The sequence below is a fragment of the Tauraco erythrolophus genome, chromosome 8, assembly GCF_009769465.1.
Source record: "Tauraco erythrolophus isolate bTauEry1 chromosome 8, bTauEry1.pri, whole genome shotgun sequence".
Lineage (NCBI taxonomy): Eukaryota > Metazoa > Chordata > Aves > Musophagiformes > Musophagidae > Tauraco > Tauraco erythrolophus.
The window spans coordinates 38,835,288-38,856,085 of record NC_141472.1 but is presented as its reverse complement, the minus strand read 5'-3'; the positions used below and the strand labels follow the sequence as shown (position 1 = coordinate 38,856,085).

Here is a 20,798-nt window from a genome sequence, read left to right as displayed (position 1 = left end):
AGAATAAAATGTTTTGAATTAAAAGTGTGCGTTTAAACACGTAGTGCTCAGTGTAACACCAGAAGAACATGTTAGTCTGAAGTTTTACATTCTGAAGTTTTAACTTTGAAATCACTGTTGTCATTATTAGCACTCATCATTGATCACTGTCTATGAAAAATAAATAATTCCAGTAAGACCTATGGTCACCAACCTGAGATTTCATCTCTGGAGCTAACTGCAAGAGTAGAGACCTCTTACTGCCTGGAACCAATCAAATGATTTTGCTTCATGAGATGACTGAAGAACATAATGGACTCCTTTCATCTCTTATCTAACAGAATTGATGAATTCCCATTAAAAAGATCAAGCTCCAGATTCCAGTCTCACTTACACCAGTGTAAATCACAAGGGATTCCATTAAAAGAATCGCGTTACTCCAATGGAGTGAGCCGAGCACTGTTCCTGGAAGATACATCCTAAAACGTGTTAAGGTGGGCACACCACACACACAACTTTTAGATACAAAATCTGTTTGTACCGATAGGTGTAGATAAAACGCACGCAGTTCTCAGCATTCAGAGCGTGCTTTGCATGAGTAACTTATCACTCTGGACATGGTTTATGCAACCAGTTACAAGGTTTACTTGAAGGCAAGAATATTTTGATGCTGCAGTCATTAGTGGTTAAGTTATCTGCGACGCTTGCAAAGAAGGCATAACAGAAATACCAAATAAAGAGCAAATAATGGTCTGATTTGCCTCTGTGTGGTAATAGCTCTCAGCTATTCTTGTGGGCTCCAAGACCAGGAAGCATTGCATCTCCATGCTGTGGCTTCCAGCTCCTAGCTCTGACACAGACCACTGAAACTGACCACAATTTATCTTTGGAATTTATGGTAGAAGTTGCCGATCTGTTTCGTAAACTATGTTTCAGTGTTTCTAGTCTGTGTATTTCTGGACAAAATCCACATTTTTTCAGACTGACCAGTTATGATGTAATGATATCTCCTTCAAGGGGTATGTGATGAAATGGCAACTGAAGTGGGGTTAGAAACGCCGCACAAAGACATTCCATATAAATTTGGACTCATGAAAGGCATAGTTTTGCAAATGGTATACCAGTAATCTTTGCATGATGCCAGGATCAGCCTGGCATTTTGGACACAAACTGTGACCCTTTCCTGCCCTCTGAGTATGTAATTGCCACTGGAAATCCACTCCCATACTTGTCAAGATAGAATCTAAGAGTCTTTCTGATGGCTTTCTCCTCCTTAGGGATACCTAATAAAATATTAAGCATTTTCAGAAAAATATCAACAGAGGCCTATACTGTATATGCTATGACCCAAACATAACAACTAAAGTAGGCATGGTGGGAAGAATATTTTTAGATAATTTAAAAGATAAATGGTTTCCAGCTTCACTGATCCGTATACTCGGTCAATCCCGAATTTGTTAAGTGCTTCCAATACAGATGACATATTTAGGAAATGATGTAGCTCAGCAACAGAAGACCAATGAAGCCCAAGCCATAAAACCACTCAGGAAGAGGACTCAGCTACACGCCATGAATAATATTTACATTCAATCAGAGCATCAAGTACAGATTACATTTCTCTCCTACCAAGAATGTGCCGCCTTTTGCTTAAGCAATCACTGTGACATGATGACTTTTAAGTGATAATAACAACTCACTCTCCAACAAATAATTTATGGAAGATACAGGCCTTGGAGTTTTTTGCATTGACAGAACAGAGAGCAAGATTATCTCCTTTTAAAATTTCCAAGCTCATTTAATCATCTAGCTATAATAGCACACGGCTTTTAAAGAGTCAACCCTGTTTCCACAAATTTGCTAAGATTACTGTTTTGTTAAGGGCACTTAGAAGCCCTTTAAAACTGTAACTAACTCATACTGGACCAATATCCTGGCCCTATTAAGGCAACACAAGAGTTCTGCCTCTAGCTGCAAAAGCAAAGTAAAGGTTGAAGAAGAAGGATTCATACGCAATGCAAAGCACAGTACAGTACAGGGGGGTAAAAATAAGTGTGAAATACACAGACTCATCATTGCCGAGGACAAATGTAGGACTAATTTCTCAACATCTTGCTGTTGTTGATGAACAGTTCACTGGAGATACAGTAGGACTCACTTCACTGGACTTGCTTTCAGAATCAGGTCATATTCACTGCCAAACCATGTGAATATTGTCCCCAAAGTTACACGTCACATGTATAGAGCTAGTTCATTTCTGAGGGGACACAGCAACAGCCTATAGCTAACACAAGGTAAATGATCCTCTGGGATGTAGGAGAAAATGATCTCTCATGCTGGTAATTTATTAGATTAAGAATTCGTAGATTCATAGAATAGCCCACGCTGGAAGAGACCTCAAAAGATCATCTGGTCCAATGTCTGATTCTCAAAGAGGGTTTATCTCATATATCATGATAAAAATACAAAATACTTTTGTTTGGCTTTGTTTTGGTTTAATTTCTGTAGGACACAAGGGGGTAGAACCTCACACTGGAGAGCATCACCAGAGCTCCCTGGTCTGTTAGTGGTGGAACAGCTGATAAATCTTCTACGTTACTAAAAAATAATCGTTCTTGCTGAGAGTTTCTCCATGTTAACACACGTTACTTGCAATATTTATATTGTCTTAAAAATCTCAGATTTTAATCAAGATACTGGTTTATGAAATTTTAAGTTCTTCTTAAGTGAACGTAACAACTCACAGGAAAGGTAATCCCCTTAAGCCTTTCTCCTTACTTCTCTTACAGGGACCCTGTTACCTTCTTCATAGCTATTTATGTGACAATTTTAAATCTCCAAGTAACCTCAGCTTGCTTCAAAATTCTTACTCCATTCAAAACAATAATTTCCATAATACACCCTCAGAACCTAAGAGAGGAAAATATTAAACGCAACACCGTTGCTAGCTGAAGTGCCACTATCAAAAGTCTCTCCTTGCTCATCCTAATACTCTTCCAAAGAGAAAACTACAAACGTTATAAAGGCAGGTCTCATGATATGACTGTCCCCAGCATGCCACCGTAGAATTCCAAGGGCAGAAGTAAGTTTTGCCAAGAGCTGATGACACCCAGATTAGCAGTGAGCTATAGCTAAATAACCGCACTTAAGGAAGTGCTACATGAGCAGCATAGTCTGTTCAGATGGAAGACAAGCTTGGAATGCTGCACTAATGCTGCTCAGCTTGGATTTAGGGATGCCGAACCCTCTTCTAAACTGCACCTGGAATTCGATGCACGTTGCTCATAGTCTTTATGCACAGCTAAATGGACGCAGCGTTTATCATTGCTAATCTGTCGGAGATAGTGAAAAAATCATTTGGTTAAACTAGACATAAACGAGTAGAACTGACTAATGACTTTTGTGACACACCACCTGAAAACTTACTATCAAAATTCCTTGCTTTTTGTTTTCTATATTAGAAAGAAACTGTCAATAGTTGTCAGCCTAATCAGTTGAAATTGTGGAGAATTCCAGAAAAGTGTGATTTCACTGAGGGTATTTATACGTGCTTATATGGTACTAAAATAGATTCATTACTGGTCTCCAGCAAGGCATAGTTCAGATTGTCTCTTGTCTTTCATATGCAAAGTAACTCATTTTTATGTGTTTACAGCCCAAAACAACATAATTACAGTTTTAGACCATTTATTTCTTGAATCGAATAAAAGGAGGATTTCAGTAAAATATTCAAATTTAAGCTATTTTTTCTTTGAAGAAATATTATGGATTTTCTTTTGAAGAAATGTTATGAACTTTCTTTATAATCTATTATTACAGTTCTAAAGGATTCTTCGTAGATGTTTCAGAGAATCAGACAGGGATGCTTCAGAGACAATCTGTCTTGATTTCGCCTATTTTGTATATATCTATCAACCTGTTCAAGTCATGAGGGAGTCTGAAGGCCCACGAGGCATCATCAGATAAGAACGCAGTTTCTATTAATTTTTCTGTCTCTCACAGTGCTGAGAAGTAAAATATACCACCAACCCCTGAATAGAAAATATAATTTAGTGTTATGAACTCTATCTTAATATTGCCTTTGTAGCTGCTGAAATAATACAGTTGCAGACTCAAATAGTTGGAGAAGGTAGAACACGAAGAAGAGGGGTAAAAGTTCAGACCCGAAAGATGGACAAAGAACATTGAAAGAAAAGACACTAAAACAGTTAGGAGAGGGTTAAGGTGATCCATGGTGTTTTGAAACACAACCATACTTCTCCTTTGCTTCCTGGTTTTTTAGCTGGATATTCAGAGAAAAGCACAGGAAAAGCACTTCTAAAAACTGCAGCAGAGAACGGGTTAGACCCAAGGAATGTAAAGAGCACAGAAAGAGATCTAGTAACAAAGGAGCAAGAGGAGCAAGGCTCCTGTGCAAGGGGTGAGAGCACATCAAACACGTTGAGTTTTTTCCACCCCTAGGAGAGAACTTTTCAATTAAATGTTGAAAAAAAATGGAAGGTAGGAAAGGCGTTTGAGAAACCATTGTTTGTTTGTAAAAACAGAGCTGGCTTATAAATCTCCATATACAAACCCAAAAAGATACTGATAGAGAAAAACATTGATAAAGGGAAAAAATATCCCTGTTTGGGGAGCGTGCTCCTATCTTCGAAATCAGTAATTCTTACACCATTTTTAAAACCACTGTCTCTGGTGACCCTGATGCTAAAATTACTATTTCAAACTTACAGACAACATCACAATAGTAAAAAAACCAACAAACAAAACACAAAACAAAAACCCCAAACAACAAAAAAACCCACAACCAACAACAACCAGATTCTGCAAACAAAGTGCACAAAATGCATTATTTTCTTCAAAAGCCCATTTTTCTGTACAGCTGCCTTTGTGTTCACCACTTTCTTGCACCGTTCCTTCACTTTGCCTGCATATGGTCCCTTGTTCCAAGAATCACACTAACCAAGAGTTGATGGATACCTCCTTGAAATGCAAATACACATGTATTAAGTAAAAGTTCCATGTATTAAGATAAGTTTGATATTTAAAACTATTTCATTACTTTCAGACTTGAGTGTCATTATAGAAATCCAGCTTATAGCCTGATACTACTATAATCTACTCAGGACACCTAAAAAGGAGCCAATCATTTAAAGTCTATGGAGAATTCTGGCTTAAATTAATATAAACTAGGGACTGCCTCAACTCTAAGTCTTTTGTTTTTCTTAATCCCTAAATTATAATGCTTTCTATTGAAAAAGATTTATGAATAGAAAAATATTTCATATAAGAAAAGGAATACACCTAAGAAAAATCTTTCTGAGGCATTGTTTTGTTATTTGTTGAGTATGAAAGGGATTATCTTTCATCGTGTATATTCCTTGACATATCTTAGATTCATCTGAAAATGTTCTCTGACATGTAGTCAGCAATATCATTTCTATGTTGGTGAACTTTCTGCTTTCTGACTGAGCATCTCAGAACCCACACTTTGTTTAAATACATCAGATAATGAATTGAGATGTCAATAATAACGCCCTGAAAAACTAGAGGCAAATGAACTATACATTGGTGCAGGCAAATACAAAAGGCCTTTAAAGCGACACAAGCAAACAAACACATTCTCTCTTCTTGAGATAATATTTTCTCACATACTCACACAGGATTTCAATATCCCAGAACTGGAAAAGAACCTCCTCAATGGCAGAGGCTGGACCCCATTCCCTTTGTGGGAATCATTTACTCTGAATGCAGGGAGATTCATGAACTGTGTTTAGTGGGTGAACTGGCTGAAAATCCCAGGTTTTCTCCTCCACGAAAAGCATCATGATAGAGCAGAACGATTATGTATTTCATACACACAAAACAAATTTGCGTTGCAAATTATGAATGACGTTACAGAGTTGTGTATGTGCAGCTGCAGCCACATTTGACAAACAAAAGAGTCTGAAGCAGAACAGTTATAATCAGAAGTGGCTGGGCAACACAGGCTCCACAGAATATTCCCTACTGCTCATGATTTTGGTAGGTGAAGGGGAAGAAAATTGCTCACTAGGTAGCAACACTGGCAACACAATCTCATTTTCTATCGGTCTGAAACATAGCTCAGGGAGAGTGAACTGATGTTCACCTTTTAATTTTATCATTAAAGCAATGGGTGAGTAAATTTACCCATCACAGAAGTGGTGGTTTGAGAGCACAGGCTTTACTGAGACGGAATGTGCCTGTACAGAGGGATACACTCGGGAGACAGCTTTGCTCAGGTGCTGACCTGTCTGGATGTAAGGCACGTGAGGTGACCACGCTGCCTGGCTCTGCTAGCCCAGCACAAGCCAGACAGCCTGGCTAGTTCACCCCGTCTGCCTGCACACAGCTAGTGGCTCGCACACAGCTCCACGTCGTTTTCTGGTTTGCAAATTCCAAATCTGGGAACATTTTATATGAAAGTTGTTATTACTCATATCTTCTATTTTCACTTTTTTCAAAGTGGGGATTAACTTTTGCCTGTGTCTGCTTCCAAAGTGTTCCTAAACTCTTTTACAATGTTTGGCTTTTCAATTTTTGACATAAAAAACAGTTGAAGGATCATGAGCTCTAAAGTTAAGCTCGTATCTAAATTTGTAATAATATCCCAATCTCAATGAGTCTTTAAAATGCTTTTGTTTCCACAAAAATAACCCTGGAAGGACACCCTTTGTAAAACTTGGGAAGCCGAAGCTGTACCTCTCTTAAAGGAGCTGAGGCATTTATTCTGGGAGTTACTGTTCGTGATTGCAAGGGAAGGGACGAACGTGACTGGGAAGTTCAATCAGCGTCTGAATGTGGGGAAATTCTCAATGCTTAAGAGTAAAGAAGGGAAAATCAAAGCTATATTTCTGAGTATTTGGGAGAGGGAAGACATTAGGGTATGCTTGGATGGCTAAAGAGAAGATTTAGGAGCTAAACAATCTGACTAGAGAAGAAAGTTATGTCAGAACTTAATCAAATAAAATGGCAGATTAAGAACTGATGGAAAACAGAGTTTCCCTAGAGCTGCCTATTGACAGCTGCTCCGTTTCCCCTTTCTCATCAAGTAAATATAGAAAAAAATATTAATGTGAAAAAGTAGAGAGAGAAATATGATGACCCCTAATATGCTGGTAACAAGACTTCTTAGGCCAGGGTAATTTTTCTATTCTTTCTTGACATTTTAAGTAAGATTTATGTGCTGGTAGATGTTTCAAATTTTAAATGATGACCCACGTAGCGTAATATGTCAGAAGAGCATTTCTCTGTCGACATTCTTCTGAATGAAAAATGTGCTACACAGCATGTACTACTAAATGTTAATAGCTCTAAAACTACACAAATTGTAAATTTATTGAATTGTGTTAATAATGAGATGAATTCTTACACTGTTCACAGAATTCTGAAATACTTGTAACCTGATCAGAATTAAAGGTGCCCATAATAGTCTGAACTGACAGGCGGAAAGAAAACACAGCCAGGTGATCTTGCTAAGGAGAAGGAACCAGTCTCCACCTGAAGAGTAGACTGGTTTGGGACATTTTATTAGACTAAAGGAGAGAGCAGCATCTGAGATTACATGGTTAGAGTTTCTAACTAATAGCTGTAAAGAGAAGCATGGCAATGAATATGTAATAACTACAAGAAGTTTAAGCAAGAACTTGAGGTGTCAGCTGCTAGTTGTAGGTCAGGATGGGGCTGTCTCCAAGGTACATGGCTTGGGAAGAAAGGTGTGGAGGTGCACAAGTCTAAGACCACCAAAGTCTTGGGTGAACAGCACGGAGAAATGTAGTAACCAAGCTGGGTCACCCTGTGAAAGGCACAGTATGAAATGTATGCAGCTTCTCTAGGAACAGAAATGGTTGGAGTCAGAAGGGGATGTGATTTCTCTTAAATCAAATCCGGATGTGGCCTTTTTCTGAAAGCTTGTGAATACAAAAAAAAAAACACCCAGAAACTCAGAAGAGGGAAAATATATTAGATTTCTTTTCTGTCTTTCAGAGTGTTGATATCTCACCCTGAGTTTAAGAGACTGTTGAGTGTTGAGTGCCCCCTCTGTTTGTGAACTGCTGTTTTCACTAGCTTACACAGTCATTTTATTATCTTCAGAATGAACATGATCCTCCTCAACTACAGGTACCTACTAGTTCAGCATAAAATGCAAGTCAAGGGAGAGAAGAGATCAGAATTTGCTGTGCCTTAATAACGCCATGATGGCGTTGGCAAGCATGAACGAGAGACTGGTTACGGCGATTCTGATTTATGAGCTCAGTGTGAGTGGCACAAAATATCTGAACTACTGGGACAGCCACAGGCTGGGGGGTTCTCATGTAAGGGAACTCCTGCACCACATAGGTGTAAAGTGTCCTGGTGTTGAGTTGGTTGAGGGATGCTAAACTTCTGTCTGGGAAATTCGCCCTCTGTCACCCCTGTTCTTCCCCATATAGGGGGGACAACAGAGGAACCTATCTTCTTGGGGCCTGATCCATCCCAGCATTATGCTGTACTTACAGTGGTGTAAACCCATTTTACAAACGGGGCTCCTGCCATGCACAGCTGGAGCAAAGCAGCAGGTTTTCGGTCTCTTATCTACCTCTGTGAAAAATAAACTCAATCGTTCCACCGCTGCATGTTTCCCCATTAGTATTGGCAAAAATACTGACAGGTAGTGAAAATGTATTTTTGTACTGCCATATAACCTTGAGCACTTTGCCTTGTCATTTTTTTTGTTATTTTCATCCAGTCCAATATGTAATCATACAGAGGCATCACAGAGAAAACCAGATTCACGCGATCACACTTCTGCATTGATAATGGGTTATGCATTTGAAGATATTGATCGACTGCAAGGAAAATAAATTGAAGTAATACAGGATTTGAGAAAGCTGCTGACTACAGGCCACTGAGTCTGCAATCTTTTGTTATACTTCTTTGTTTTAGCTTATTTAGATATCTGGAAGACTGCAGAAAGAAATTTTCAGGTATTCCAGAAAAAATCTATTGTATTCTAATCCTAAATTGCACAGTATCACTATAAGTAAAAATCAGAATTAATGAAAGCTGAGGGGACATTCTAGTAGCCACATTTGAATGATGCCAACATCTTATGAAGTTGGATGAGGGCCCTTTATCAGTATACATCATAATGAACAATCACTCAAAATGTACCACTACTCTTCATTGGTAATATTATTTGAGATGTAAAAATTGTATTATCATAGATCATAGAATCATAGAATGGTTAGGGCTGGAAGGGACCTTCAAAGGTCATCTAGTCCAACCCCCCTGCAAGGAACAGGGATATCTCCAACTAGATCAGGTTGCTCAGGGCCTCGTCCAACCTGGCCTTGAACGTCTCCAGGGATGGAGCATCCACCACCTCTCTGGGCAACCTGTTCCAGTGTTCTACAACTCTCATGGTAAAAAAATTTTTTCCTAATATCCAATCTGAATCTACCTCCCTCTATTTTAAAACCATTACCCCTTGTCCTATCACAACTGGCCCTCCTGAACAGCCTCTCCCCATCTTTCCTGTAGGCCCCCTTGAGGTACTGGAAGACCGCTATAAGGTCACCCCGGAGCCTCCTCTTCTCCAGGCTGAACAGCCCCAACTCTTTCAGCCTGTCCTCATAGGAAAGGTGCTCCAGCCCTCTTATCATCTTCGTGGCCCTCCTCTGGACCCTCTCCAACTTGTCCATGTCCTTCTTATGTTGGGGGCTCCAGAACTGGACGCAATACTCCAGGTGAGGTCTCACGAGGGCAGAGTAGAGGGGGAGAATCACCTCCCTCGACCTGCTGGCCACGCTCCTCTTGATGCAGCCCAGGACGTGGTTGGCCTTCTGGGCCGCAAGAGCACATTGCCGGCTCATATTGAGCTTCTCGTCCACCAGTACTCCCAAGTCCTTAGATACACTTCAACAGTGTGCTTCCCCTTACTGGGGAGGCTGAAGCTTATCTGCAAGATGGGTATATCTATATCATCTGATAAAGAAATAAAAGATTTCCTTTCTGATCTGATCCCATTACTAGTTACTAAAATTTAGTGAGGAAACAGACTCATTTAATTATGACACAGTGGAAGGAGCTCAAAGATATAATCAGGGCTCATTTTGGAAATTTGACAGAGAGGTTGTTCAACTCTTTACTGTCATTCCTGTTGATTTCTGGTCCCTGAATCAAATTTTCTAAAGGCAGTAATGATCATCTATTACCAATAATTTTCTATGGGAATATTTCTTTCATCTTTCTCTCTCTCCTTTCTAAACATCCTTTGACTTCTCCTATCCTCTCACGCCCTTTTTGCTGATGTCCTCCCTGCTTCACCACCTCTTTCCTTCCATTCTGTGTACCTCATCATTCATCAGCCTTACTTTGGACAGTAAAATCCATGTATTTACCTACTGATGTCCATAGCTTGATCCAGTACCATTGTAAAACTCCAAAACATTATGCTTCAGGGCAATAAAAACTCATCAACCACCAGCAGAATGACACTGTTTATCAGCCAAATAAACACAACTTTGGATGCCAGGATTTGCTTTGATCTATACAATGCTCTAACTTTCATTTTGACCTTTGCCAAGCATCTTAATCTCTTTCCTTGCTAACTGTGGCTAATTTCTACATCAATAGCAGTTTTAAGAAAGTGATTAATATTTATATTTAAAAGGAAGAGGTATATCCCGCATGGGGTTAACCCTAGAACCAAGCAAGTTTTTTTTGTTCAGGATCCAATATATTCCATTTCCTATGGAGTGAGTATGCCAGAACTGGTTAAAAATAGCTTCTTCCATTCATTAGAGTCAGCAGATGGCCATTAATCTTCCTGAAAGTATTGATTCAAACTACTTGTCTCCACTTTCAAGGCCCTTCACAGACTACCCTCTCCCCATCTATCATCCCTCCTCACACAACTGAAAAGGTGGCTGGCTTTGAAACAAGTAGGTGACAGTTACAAACCAGCAGTCTCTCTTACATGCTGCCCCTCACGTCTGGAGGGAGCTGTACACAGCATTAACAAAGCTTTTCCACTCGTCTCCTTTAAATGCTTTCCTAAAACTTTCCTTTGCCATAAGGACTACAAAAGCATTACGTAGTTATATACTGGTGTGGTGGGCCTGGAGTCTCTATGGATCATGATCTTGCCAAGGACCATCTTAACATTGTTTATTTCTCCATCTCCAATATCTACCTGTCTTAAACGGCAATGTCTTGTCTTCCTCCTAGACTGCAAGAGCTTGAATGCGAAGTCTCTGCGTTATGTACTGTCTAGCAGAATGTTTCTCAGCACACTGTTGCAATATTGACAGTTAATAAGAAACAAATATCAGTTCAGGTCGTCAAGAACTGTAGAGTGCACTACAGAAGGGTGTACAGTGCCAAAACTTCATGGAGGTGAGCCAAAATTAGTAAAGTGTTTTTGCCTGGCTGCAATTTGACTCCTGTAAGCCCAGTGCTGCACCTCGAAGACTAATGCCTGACCTTCACTGAGACTTACTACCTGAGGCTCAATGTTAGGACAGCAGAAACATATTTTATCTCATTTATGAACTGTCACCCTGTAAGTTTCAGTATTGCAGTTCTCTGTGCACCTAGTGCTGGTGTTACCCGTAGCAGATAGGTAACACCATGTCATTTCTATGCCAGCCAGCATAAACGTGCCCTTAGCATACAGGAAAGATTAACTCTTTTACTTCTAGAATTGATGTTCTGTTGTTTGCTCATAAGCTAAATGTTCACTGTGGTTCCTTTAAACTTCAGACCAGCAAATTTGGGTAATACATATCTTCTTTCTGTCCTAGTTTCAAGGTCTTCCCAAAGCCATGTGGATTTTGCTGGAAGAAATACTGAAGATGCTAGAGGATCTCATCAGGAAAATGTTTTAAAGACATCAAGAAATGTATATTCTCTTGTTTCCCAAACTCAAATTCTAAGACAAGAAACTAGATACTCTCTGGAAAGAAACATCACAGTCATGAACACTCCATCCCTTACAATGAAAACGAAGACTTCCCAAGTTCAGACATCATCAGAAAAAAGACCTGATATAGAGTCCACAGCACCTGAGAAACAATCTTTCCTTGAAAAAAGAAGTGATACAGACACTTTCTTTCTGCATGAGGAGCCAGATCCCAGAGTGACAACTGTCAGTGTGACAACCCACACCCCTCTTGATTTTAAACTGTACAAACCAGCTACAACGCAAACTCTTCCTTCTCATCCAAACACAAATGCAAATTCATTCTTTGCAAGACCACATGCTGGTCAGCAAACTCGTTCCAAGTACGGCTATTCTCACAGGAAATGGCCCAGTCGAGTTGCAGTCTCAAAGACTAAATCATCCAAAGATTTCGCAGTAGAGCGGCAGAGACCATCTCCTCTGGCAACACGCCTCACCTCCCCTTTCCATTTAATAGGTTCTCCCCTTGATACAGCTCTCTGGAGTGCTACTATCCCACCAGGGTCTGCTCCCCAAGGAAGGCTTCCAGCACACACCACAGCAGCCAGAAAGGCGTACAACAGAGCGACGGATCATGTGGAACCATCGAAAACCAGCAATGGGATGAATCAGAAAGTCATTTGCCCTAATACACCATGCTTTACTGGTGTGCGGTGCGAGCCGGATGAAAATGGAGGATTTAAATGTGGGCCTTGTCCCACTGGATACAGCGGTGATGGAATGACATGTGAAGGTAAGAGGGAAAATCCTCTTTCAAATTATTTTATAACTTCGAATCTAATAACTCTCAAAAGTAAAAATTAATTTTGATTACAAATTTTTAGATTTTTCTAGCTGGTATCATTCTGGTTTTCAAACTCAATTACATTTCAAAATAATAGACAAACATTCCATAACTTTGAAAACGCTCTTTCGGCTTACAAAAATGACGCATTTATTTGATAATATCTAATCTGTTGAAACCAGGAACAGATTGCGATCTTGCTTACCCTTGCTTAAGGCCAGATTCATTCTACTGAAGTCATTACATTTGAAAACACATAAAACTTCTGTGGGAAACAGTAAAATTGACTCCATTCCTCTATACAACACATATTGTAGGAAAAACTAATTGTTCTACTACATTAAAAATGACTCTTAAATATCTCTCTAATATCTCAAATACAAAACTGAACTTGTCATCTGAAATTATAGCACCAGAAGGGTTTTCACAATGTATCAACTTATTTACTAGACAGCTTAGAATGCCTCTGTAAAACAATAGCATTATGCACATCGTTGAAACAATGAATCCCCTGACTTAGCTATCATTAACGGCACCTTTTGTTGAAGTCCCTTTGATAAGTTGGTACCTTAAGTGGCCTTTCACTACACAAAGCAAATTTATTTCATTCTCTCTCATGTATGGTTTCTCACATTCTGGACTAGGAGCAGACAGGTGTAGGGGGGTCTGGGCTGCGCTGCGCTGCACTGCAGGGCTTGGTGGTGGAACTCCCAGGGATAACCTGCTGTGAGCAAGGCTTCACGGGGGGTATAAAGCCCCCAGCAACACTGCAGCTCTCTAAGCTCAGAGCAGTCCTGGAGATATATTACAAAACGCGTAAGAAAAGGTTACTATAACCTTGGGTGCTATCATTTTTACCTGTTTGCACATTTCTGAAATGCCTCCTCTAAAGGACTTAAGGTTACTTGTTATGAAAGACCCTGTCTTTGACCCTTGTTTTACACCTGGAGCTGTAAAAGTACCAAGGAGCTCCTAGTACTGGGAAGCCCAAGCGAGTTTGATTGCAGAATGGCCTCCCCTCAAAGACCAGGCCCACGTACGTGTGAATATTTACGAACATGGGCATACAGCTGCTTTGTGTATATTTAGTATGCCCATCAGGATGGTCCTTAAAACATAAATCTACTTCTGCCTTTTTCTGTCTCACAAGACAACATGTTTTCTTCAATTACTGGTATTGCTGAAAGTCTCTCTGGAGAGTCCTTAGAATGAAATACTTTATTACCAACATCATTCTCTGTCTCGGGGCCTGATGACATGATACACAAACACCCTTTATTTGTCTCTTGTCACTGACCGTGTCATCTGACTCAACAATAAGCCTCTCTGCTCCCTGCTTCTGCTTCATCCCGAGCCCCTCTGCGCACCTGTGAGCACCCTCCTGGAGCGTGGCCAGCAGGGTGAAGAACAGCCATTGTACCTCCAGCCATTGATGTCTCTTCCCCTGTCAGATGCAGCTGACTCACGATGACAGATGAAGCTGAAAGATGAGGATAATTCCTTGGATTAAGGCCTGTCATAACCTCTGCTATCAGCACCTTACAGTGTTGCCACGATTGTACCGACTTCCTTCAAAACAGTAGTGCTCCTAAGAACAGGGGGCAGCAAAATGGAACAAGTGATCAAAGCTCAGATGAGACCAGCATTTGTGAAATCTTCAGGCTTTGATGTAACATCCGTGGCAAGTGAGCAAAAATGTCGACAGCCTCAGACTCTACTGATAGTTATCACCATCCTATTTGATATCAAAATTCATCGAGATAAAAGAAACAGCCCATCAGTAGCAAGTTTTAATACCTGTGGAGCTTGAGGGGATGTGACCTTTGTTTAATAAGAGTGTCTGAAAATACTCATAAGATCGTAAATACTTTATCGAGTGATATTTATCTTGTGACAGAATGTTAATTTTTTTTTTTCCTGTTGTGCAGTTCAAAATCAGGCTTTGAGGACTGGTAGGGAAAAAATAAGCAGCATTCTGATAATGAATTTCTTTTCTAAAATAAATCATACCAAATTTTATTTCTGTAATATTTGTATCCCTTTGGACAAGTCCCTCTGTCTCTCCATTACGATTTAGTTGGAAGTCCCCTCCTTCTACTCTGTCTTCCTGCTTTGGCAATTACAGACTCACAGGAGTCCAGGCTGGAGGAGACCTCTGGGGATCATCAGGTCCGATCTCCTTTTGGAAGAACATAACTAAATGTCAGTGTGTTTGGCTTATATTCAAGCATCTCAACTGAAATATGTTCATAGAATCATAGAATAGTTTAGGTCAGAAAAGACCTTTAAGATCATCAAGCCCAACCATTAACCTAGCACTGTCAAGCCCATCACTAAACCATGTCTTCTAAATACCTCCAGGGATTGTGACCCCACCACTTCCCTGGGCAGTTTGTTCTGATGCTTGATAACACTTTCGATGAAGAAATTTTTCCTAATCTCCAATCTAGCATTTCTAAATGCTCCAATCTGGTGCAACTTCAGGCCACTTCCTTTTGTCCTATCACTTGTTACTTGGGAGAAGAGACCAAAGCTCTTAGCAATTTCCATTTAGGTCAATCCCTTCACTGCCAACAACTTTGTCATCTGCAAGAAGTAGGACCTTGCTTTTACCCATCTTACTTTGGCGTCATAAGCATTACAGATTCTTAATTCTCTCACTTCTGGCTAATTGCTCTGCAGATGAGCAGAGATGAAGTAGTTCCTCAAGGCTCTGCTCATCACTTTCATGCCCTTTCCTATAGCTGGCCAGGTTCTCAGCTTGTAGAGCTCTTTCACCTCCCTGCACAAAGGCAGTATTACCATTTATTAGTGGTCTAATGTTAAGACTAGTCTGCTAAACAGGCAAGGCCTTGAAAAACATCACTTCAGAATAGCATTTAGGAGATAGCCAACACCACCTACACATTTATAAAAAATAAGCAGGAGAAATAAGGCCTACTGTAGTCCACTGGATTCTCCCACGTATTCTGTGGCTGCTCGCTGGCTTTTATGGAGTCAACTTAGACAAGAGCTCCTCTGGTGATGAGGGAAGTTACTAAGTGCATAATTTCCACTCTGAGTGTCCTTTTCAAGTATATACACCATAAACCCAATGCGTTACGATGGTACACTCCTCGCAGTTTTATGGGACAGCACCTATCACCTGCCAAAGCGCACTGCAGAAGTGCCAGAACACTTACAGGGCTCTAAATATCTCAACTCAGCACACCAATAGAATAAAAAACTAGTACTCTGAGAAAGTATAACTAGTCCAAACAGGATTGTTTTCGGAATGTTTCTGATATTTTGTCTAGTGTATTATGTGGCACATGTCACGCAGCACTTTGTAGCATTTGAGGCCAATGCTCGGAAACGTTCGTTAGTGTTGTCAGTCACCTTAGAGCAATTACTCATCCTCCTGCCTCTGTTTGCCACTCTACATCAGGGACATAAGCCTGCACTTTCAAAGATGCTGTATCCACCGGACAAGGAAACAAATGCTGCCTTTTCCCTGGGCTCGGTTTATTCACCAGGGTCTGTGCATATGGCACTGTCTGAGAGCAGCTGTTTTATTTCTTGGGCTCCTTAGGGTGCCCTAAGGTGGAACATGTCCTTTCCATTTGATAATAGCATTGATGTTAACAAAAAACTCTGCTCTGGGCATCATTGTTGTGCTTCTTTCTGAGACACCTAAACTTGAAGCCTGAAGAAAAATAAGAATTTAAGCCAAATTCTCGGTCATCCTTATTTTTATTTCTCTAAAGTTCTTTTGCTAAGGAGAGTCTGGTTACTAGAATTGTACGATTAGAAAGTCAAAGACTCAGTTACTTAAAATACAGACAATTATTTAAAGTTATTTTTGATTAGGTGATAGTTAAGGACTATTATCTCTCCAGTTTTTTACTAGGCATAAAAGTTCGTCAGAATTCCTATGGAAGATAAAGTCATGCTACTTTAGAAACATTTTCTTAAAAATGTCAAGTCAGCGAAACTCTGGGATATTTTATAGGCTTTGCACAGTGTTTTCTGACAGAAGGGGAAGTCTAGAACAGCAGTAGTCATGCTTTCTGGTCAAGAGTTAAAAACATAACTTTGCCTTGACATTACAAAACCACTGTTCAAACCAAGTAATTTTCAAAATAACAGGAAAGACACAGTAGTTGGGAAAGTATTACGACCTCAGGATGTACAGCTGGATGAAACGAGGCAAAAAAAAATCAGTTAGCTGACATTTGTCTGTTCTGACATTTTTACACCCAAAAAACTCTACGATATCAGACCAAAAGTCCTTCCTCTATCTCCAATAGCTACCAACAGCAGATGTCTGGCAGTATATGGGAAAGATATAGGGATACCGTTCAGAATAGTCTCTCAGCAAGTTATGCTTCATGTGTTTCAAAGAGCAAAGGTGATGCCTTTGAACAGTACCTTGTTTGACCTTTCCAGGCCACATCTTATTTTGCAGTTTTCTATCCAATCCCCTCAAGTCATGTCTTTCCCAAAGACCTAATCTATTTACTTGTGCTTCATACAAAAGCTCTTCTATAACTTTGGTTATCCCTGTCACCTTTTTTTGCATCTTTTCCACTTTTACTATATCTTTTCTGAGCTAGGGGATCAGGCTTGAACATGGTATTTAAGATGCAGCTCACCATGGATACAGACCATAACAAAGTCTGGCATTTTGTGCTCTGCTCATTTCTTAACGATTCTTAACACTTTATTTGCTTTTTTGACTGCAGATGAGCACTCAGCTGACATTTCACAAAACAAAATCCATTAGTACAACCTAATCAGAGCCGTAGTCTGCATTTGTATTCCCAGTTTATTCAGTCAAGTTAATCTTGTTAATTTTCTGTTTACTGTGATGGGTATTTATTTCATAACTGGGCTCTGGATTGCTGGACTATTTAAATATGCATATGAGTTATTTTAATACATGCTTTAACCCTAGTCTTTTTTTTTCTTTATCTATGTATCTTACGTGCAAAAGAAAGGCTTAAATGCACAACTCTTCACAAGGGAAACCAATAACCCGGTTAGCCTACAACATAACTTTCTTTTCCTTCTTTCCCCTCCCTTTTGCTGCACATATTCAGACTTCATCTGTATATTTAGGAAAATAAATAATGTATAATGATTGCATTTTGTAGACTGTGCTCCTTCCAGTGAATTTCCAAAGTTTTAAATGGAACTGCAGGTAAAGCAGATCAATACCTCAAAAGCCTTGTTTTAATGATGCACGCCCTGGACCTCACGTGGATGGCACAAGGAGTTTACTCACTGTTGAGATGTTAAGCAATAAATCTGTCCTGGAAGCCATTTGCTGATTAGGGTATCGAAAATGGAGGAAACAACACAGCATCTGTTATTCCCGAGTACCCCCACAGTTATCGTAGAGAAACTTATAAAAAGTGCATGATCTCGTTTCAATGGAAAAAAAAGTCATTTTGGGATATTTCCCAAAAAGCCTTTTCAGAGAAAACAATAATGGACTTCTCCATTTTCACCGCCAGATTTTAAATTATAAACATAAACATATGTACATTTGACAGCAAGATTGACCATTTGCAGCAATTTTTTCCTCTTTACTGTCATTTTATACCATCCAAAACTGCTCAGTATAAAAACACTGCAATACCTTTGTACAATTTAGCAAATGTTTATGGAAAAAAATATTCATTCCACAAGATGAAAGATGGGAGTTTTGGAAAAGAATTTGACACAAACAGTATAGTTCTATTATGGAGGGAAATGTCTTTAGGTGAATATTACTCTCCCTCTCACATTGCAGCCGGTGTTGAGTTTCTATCTTTTGCTATTCATCAGTAATAGAACAGTTTTAAACATTTTACTATTAAATGTCATCATAAGAGCTAAATGTTTTAATATCCAAAATATCATGTTCTTTTCTGACAGTTCAGATGCATCTCAAAATGTGTAAAGGCCAGATGAAAAGTACTCTATTCAAATGGACACATTTGCTTTAAGTGCTACCTGCAAAACACGCTGAAATAAAGCATAATATGTTTGAATGTCACTGTGCTTGGCACAGCACTTTAGCACCTGGAGGCTTTATGCAACCATCGTCCTACAGGAAAGGCAATCATTTCACACACTTCAAAAAGAGCAGTACATTTTTCCTATGTTTTGTATTTCCCTGTCTCCATGCAGAGAGTATTATCTAATTCCACTGATTATTAATTTCTAATTGCAAAGAGACTCCTTTGTAAGCAAGTCCTGTGCGTACCCAAGCCCAGAAGAATGGAGATGTTTCAGAGGGACGTGCGTGCAGCGGAGGGGTCAGCACCCTCCTTTCAAAGCCCTAAGCCTGTCATTGACTTCAGTGAGATACAGCGTAAGCCCCAAACACGAGCGGTAGCTTATAAATATAGTACTGCAATCTTAAAGGAATAACAAATTTCTTTGAAAACAGCTTCAATTTCTTTCCATTTCTTCCACCTGCCATTTCATCACGGACTGCTACCTGCTGTTCGCCCTAATAGCATGAGACCCTCGAGCTGCCCAAGCCTCTGACCTTCTCCAACAGCTGTTACCAGTGGCTGAATTAGAAAAACTTTGGGAAAGTTTAACACTAACTGCTTAAATGGGTCTAAATCAAATCTATTTAGTTGCCCAGACAATGTCGATTTTTTAAAATTCTTTTTTTCTCACAGACGTACACTTCAAATTTCAGCTAAACACATGGCGAATTGCAAATGTCTAAACCCTATGGCCCATCAAATCAAAACTAAATTTAGCTTAATGACATTCTCAGCATAGATAGTATGGATCTAAACTACATCTAGCAACTTTTCGGTTCTCAGGTATGTCAAATCCTAAAGTTATTTTAATGCAGCATTGAAAATTTCACAGTTAAAACCATGTGGTAATAGGAAATGTAAATACCGAAGTACATGAAGAGCAGATCTAATACCAAATAAATTTCTTTAACGTTATTTGTGTCAAAATGGTTTATCTAAAGGTACCTTCCAGGAGCTTGTCTTTTGAACTGCAATTGGAAAATGTGTGGTGGCTTTCATTACTTTTTTTGATGGCAAAGTTCATACACAACGGCTTTATCTGAAGGTTTGGTGATAATCACAAGAGGTGAGGCAGCCTTCAACACATGAACTTTGTTTAAATTATGTGGTGCCATAAGTATTTGTCCTTCATTTAGCTTTCCAATTCTGCAGTCCATTTTCCAGTTTTAAGAACAAAATGTGGTAGATTAGGGCTTTTTTTCCCTTGTAACAATACTTAAAATGAAAGATGCTTTATTTCAGATCTCTTTAGCTTCACTGTGCATTTCCCTTGGAATAACCTTGCTTAGCTTCAAATCCATTATAAAAGACAAAACTCTGCCAGTAAAGTGTGCCAAAGTACAACATTTTTCTCTATATTCACTTCCCAAGCACAAGGAAAGATATTTTTCATTCTGCTATGTGAGGTGGCTTTTTTTCCAAAGGTATGAGAGCCAGCTGACTTACAAGCCTTGCTCTGCCTCTGCACACAGTACTTCTTCAAGTAAGTGTTAGTGGTCATCTTCTACCTTCAGTGATCTTCTCTCCTCCTCCCCTGTGTTTGGCATACAAAACTACTTCTTGTTAGAGGCTACAAACAGAAATGTTCGTGACATCAGATGTCAGGTATCTGTCTTAGATGCTGGGTTTAAGAGGCTAAATCTTCCTGTTTTCCTGCAGAATAAAGCTTAAGTTCATAATGATCAACATTTAAAAACCAAACTAGTGCCTTGGGGAAATAGCCTGTTTCGGGGGCTGCAGTACTTTCCACTTTGCACAATGCACCTGCTCATCCTCTTCCTTCCACAGAATGACGTTGCGTATTGCAATATGTCAAGAAATCATTATCTAACGTGCTGCTTTGTCTGCAGACCTTGTGCTACTTATTAAACATTAAAATTGTTGCTTAAATGTTTGTCATTTCTCTGACAATGCTTTTCTACACAGAAGAAACACTTCATCTCTGCTTCAGTGTAACTCCTGACACCTGTTAAGGCTTAGTGAACATCCACGAGACAAATTTGAAGAGAGGGATGGGCAAGGTCTTTAGTATTAACTACATTTGTACTTG

General features: G+C 39.6%; 1 protein-coding gene across 1 annotated transcript in view; it reads left to right on the top strand.

Moving 5' to 3' along the window:
* The window catches only part of LOC104384628 (von Willebrand factor D and EGF domain-containing protein), a 198,303-nt gene that overhangs the window by 129,006 nt on the left and 48,499 nt on the right, over nt 1-20,798 (top strand). Inside the window, exon 21 of the mRNA XM_086616173.1 lies at nt 11,781-12,671. Within this exon, the coding sequence (XP_086472299.1) occupies nt 11,781-12,671 (891 nt within the window). The remainder of the gene's footprint in view (nt 1-11,780; nt 12,672-20,798) is intronic.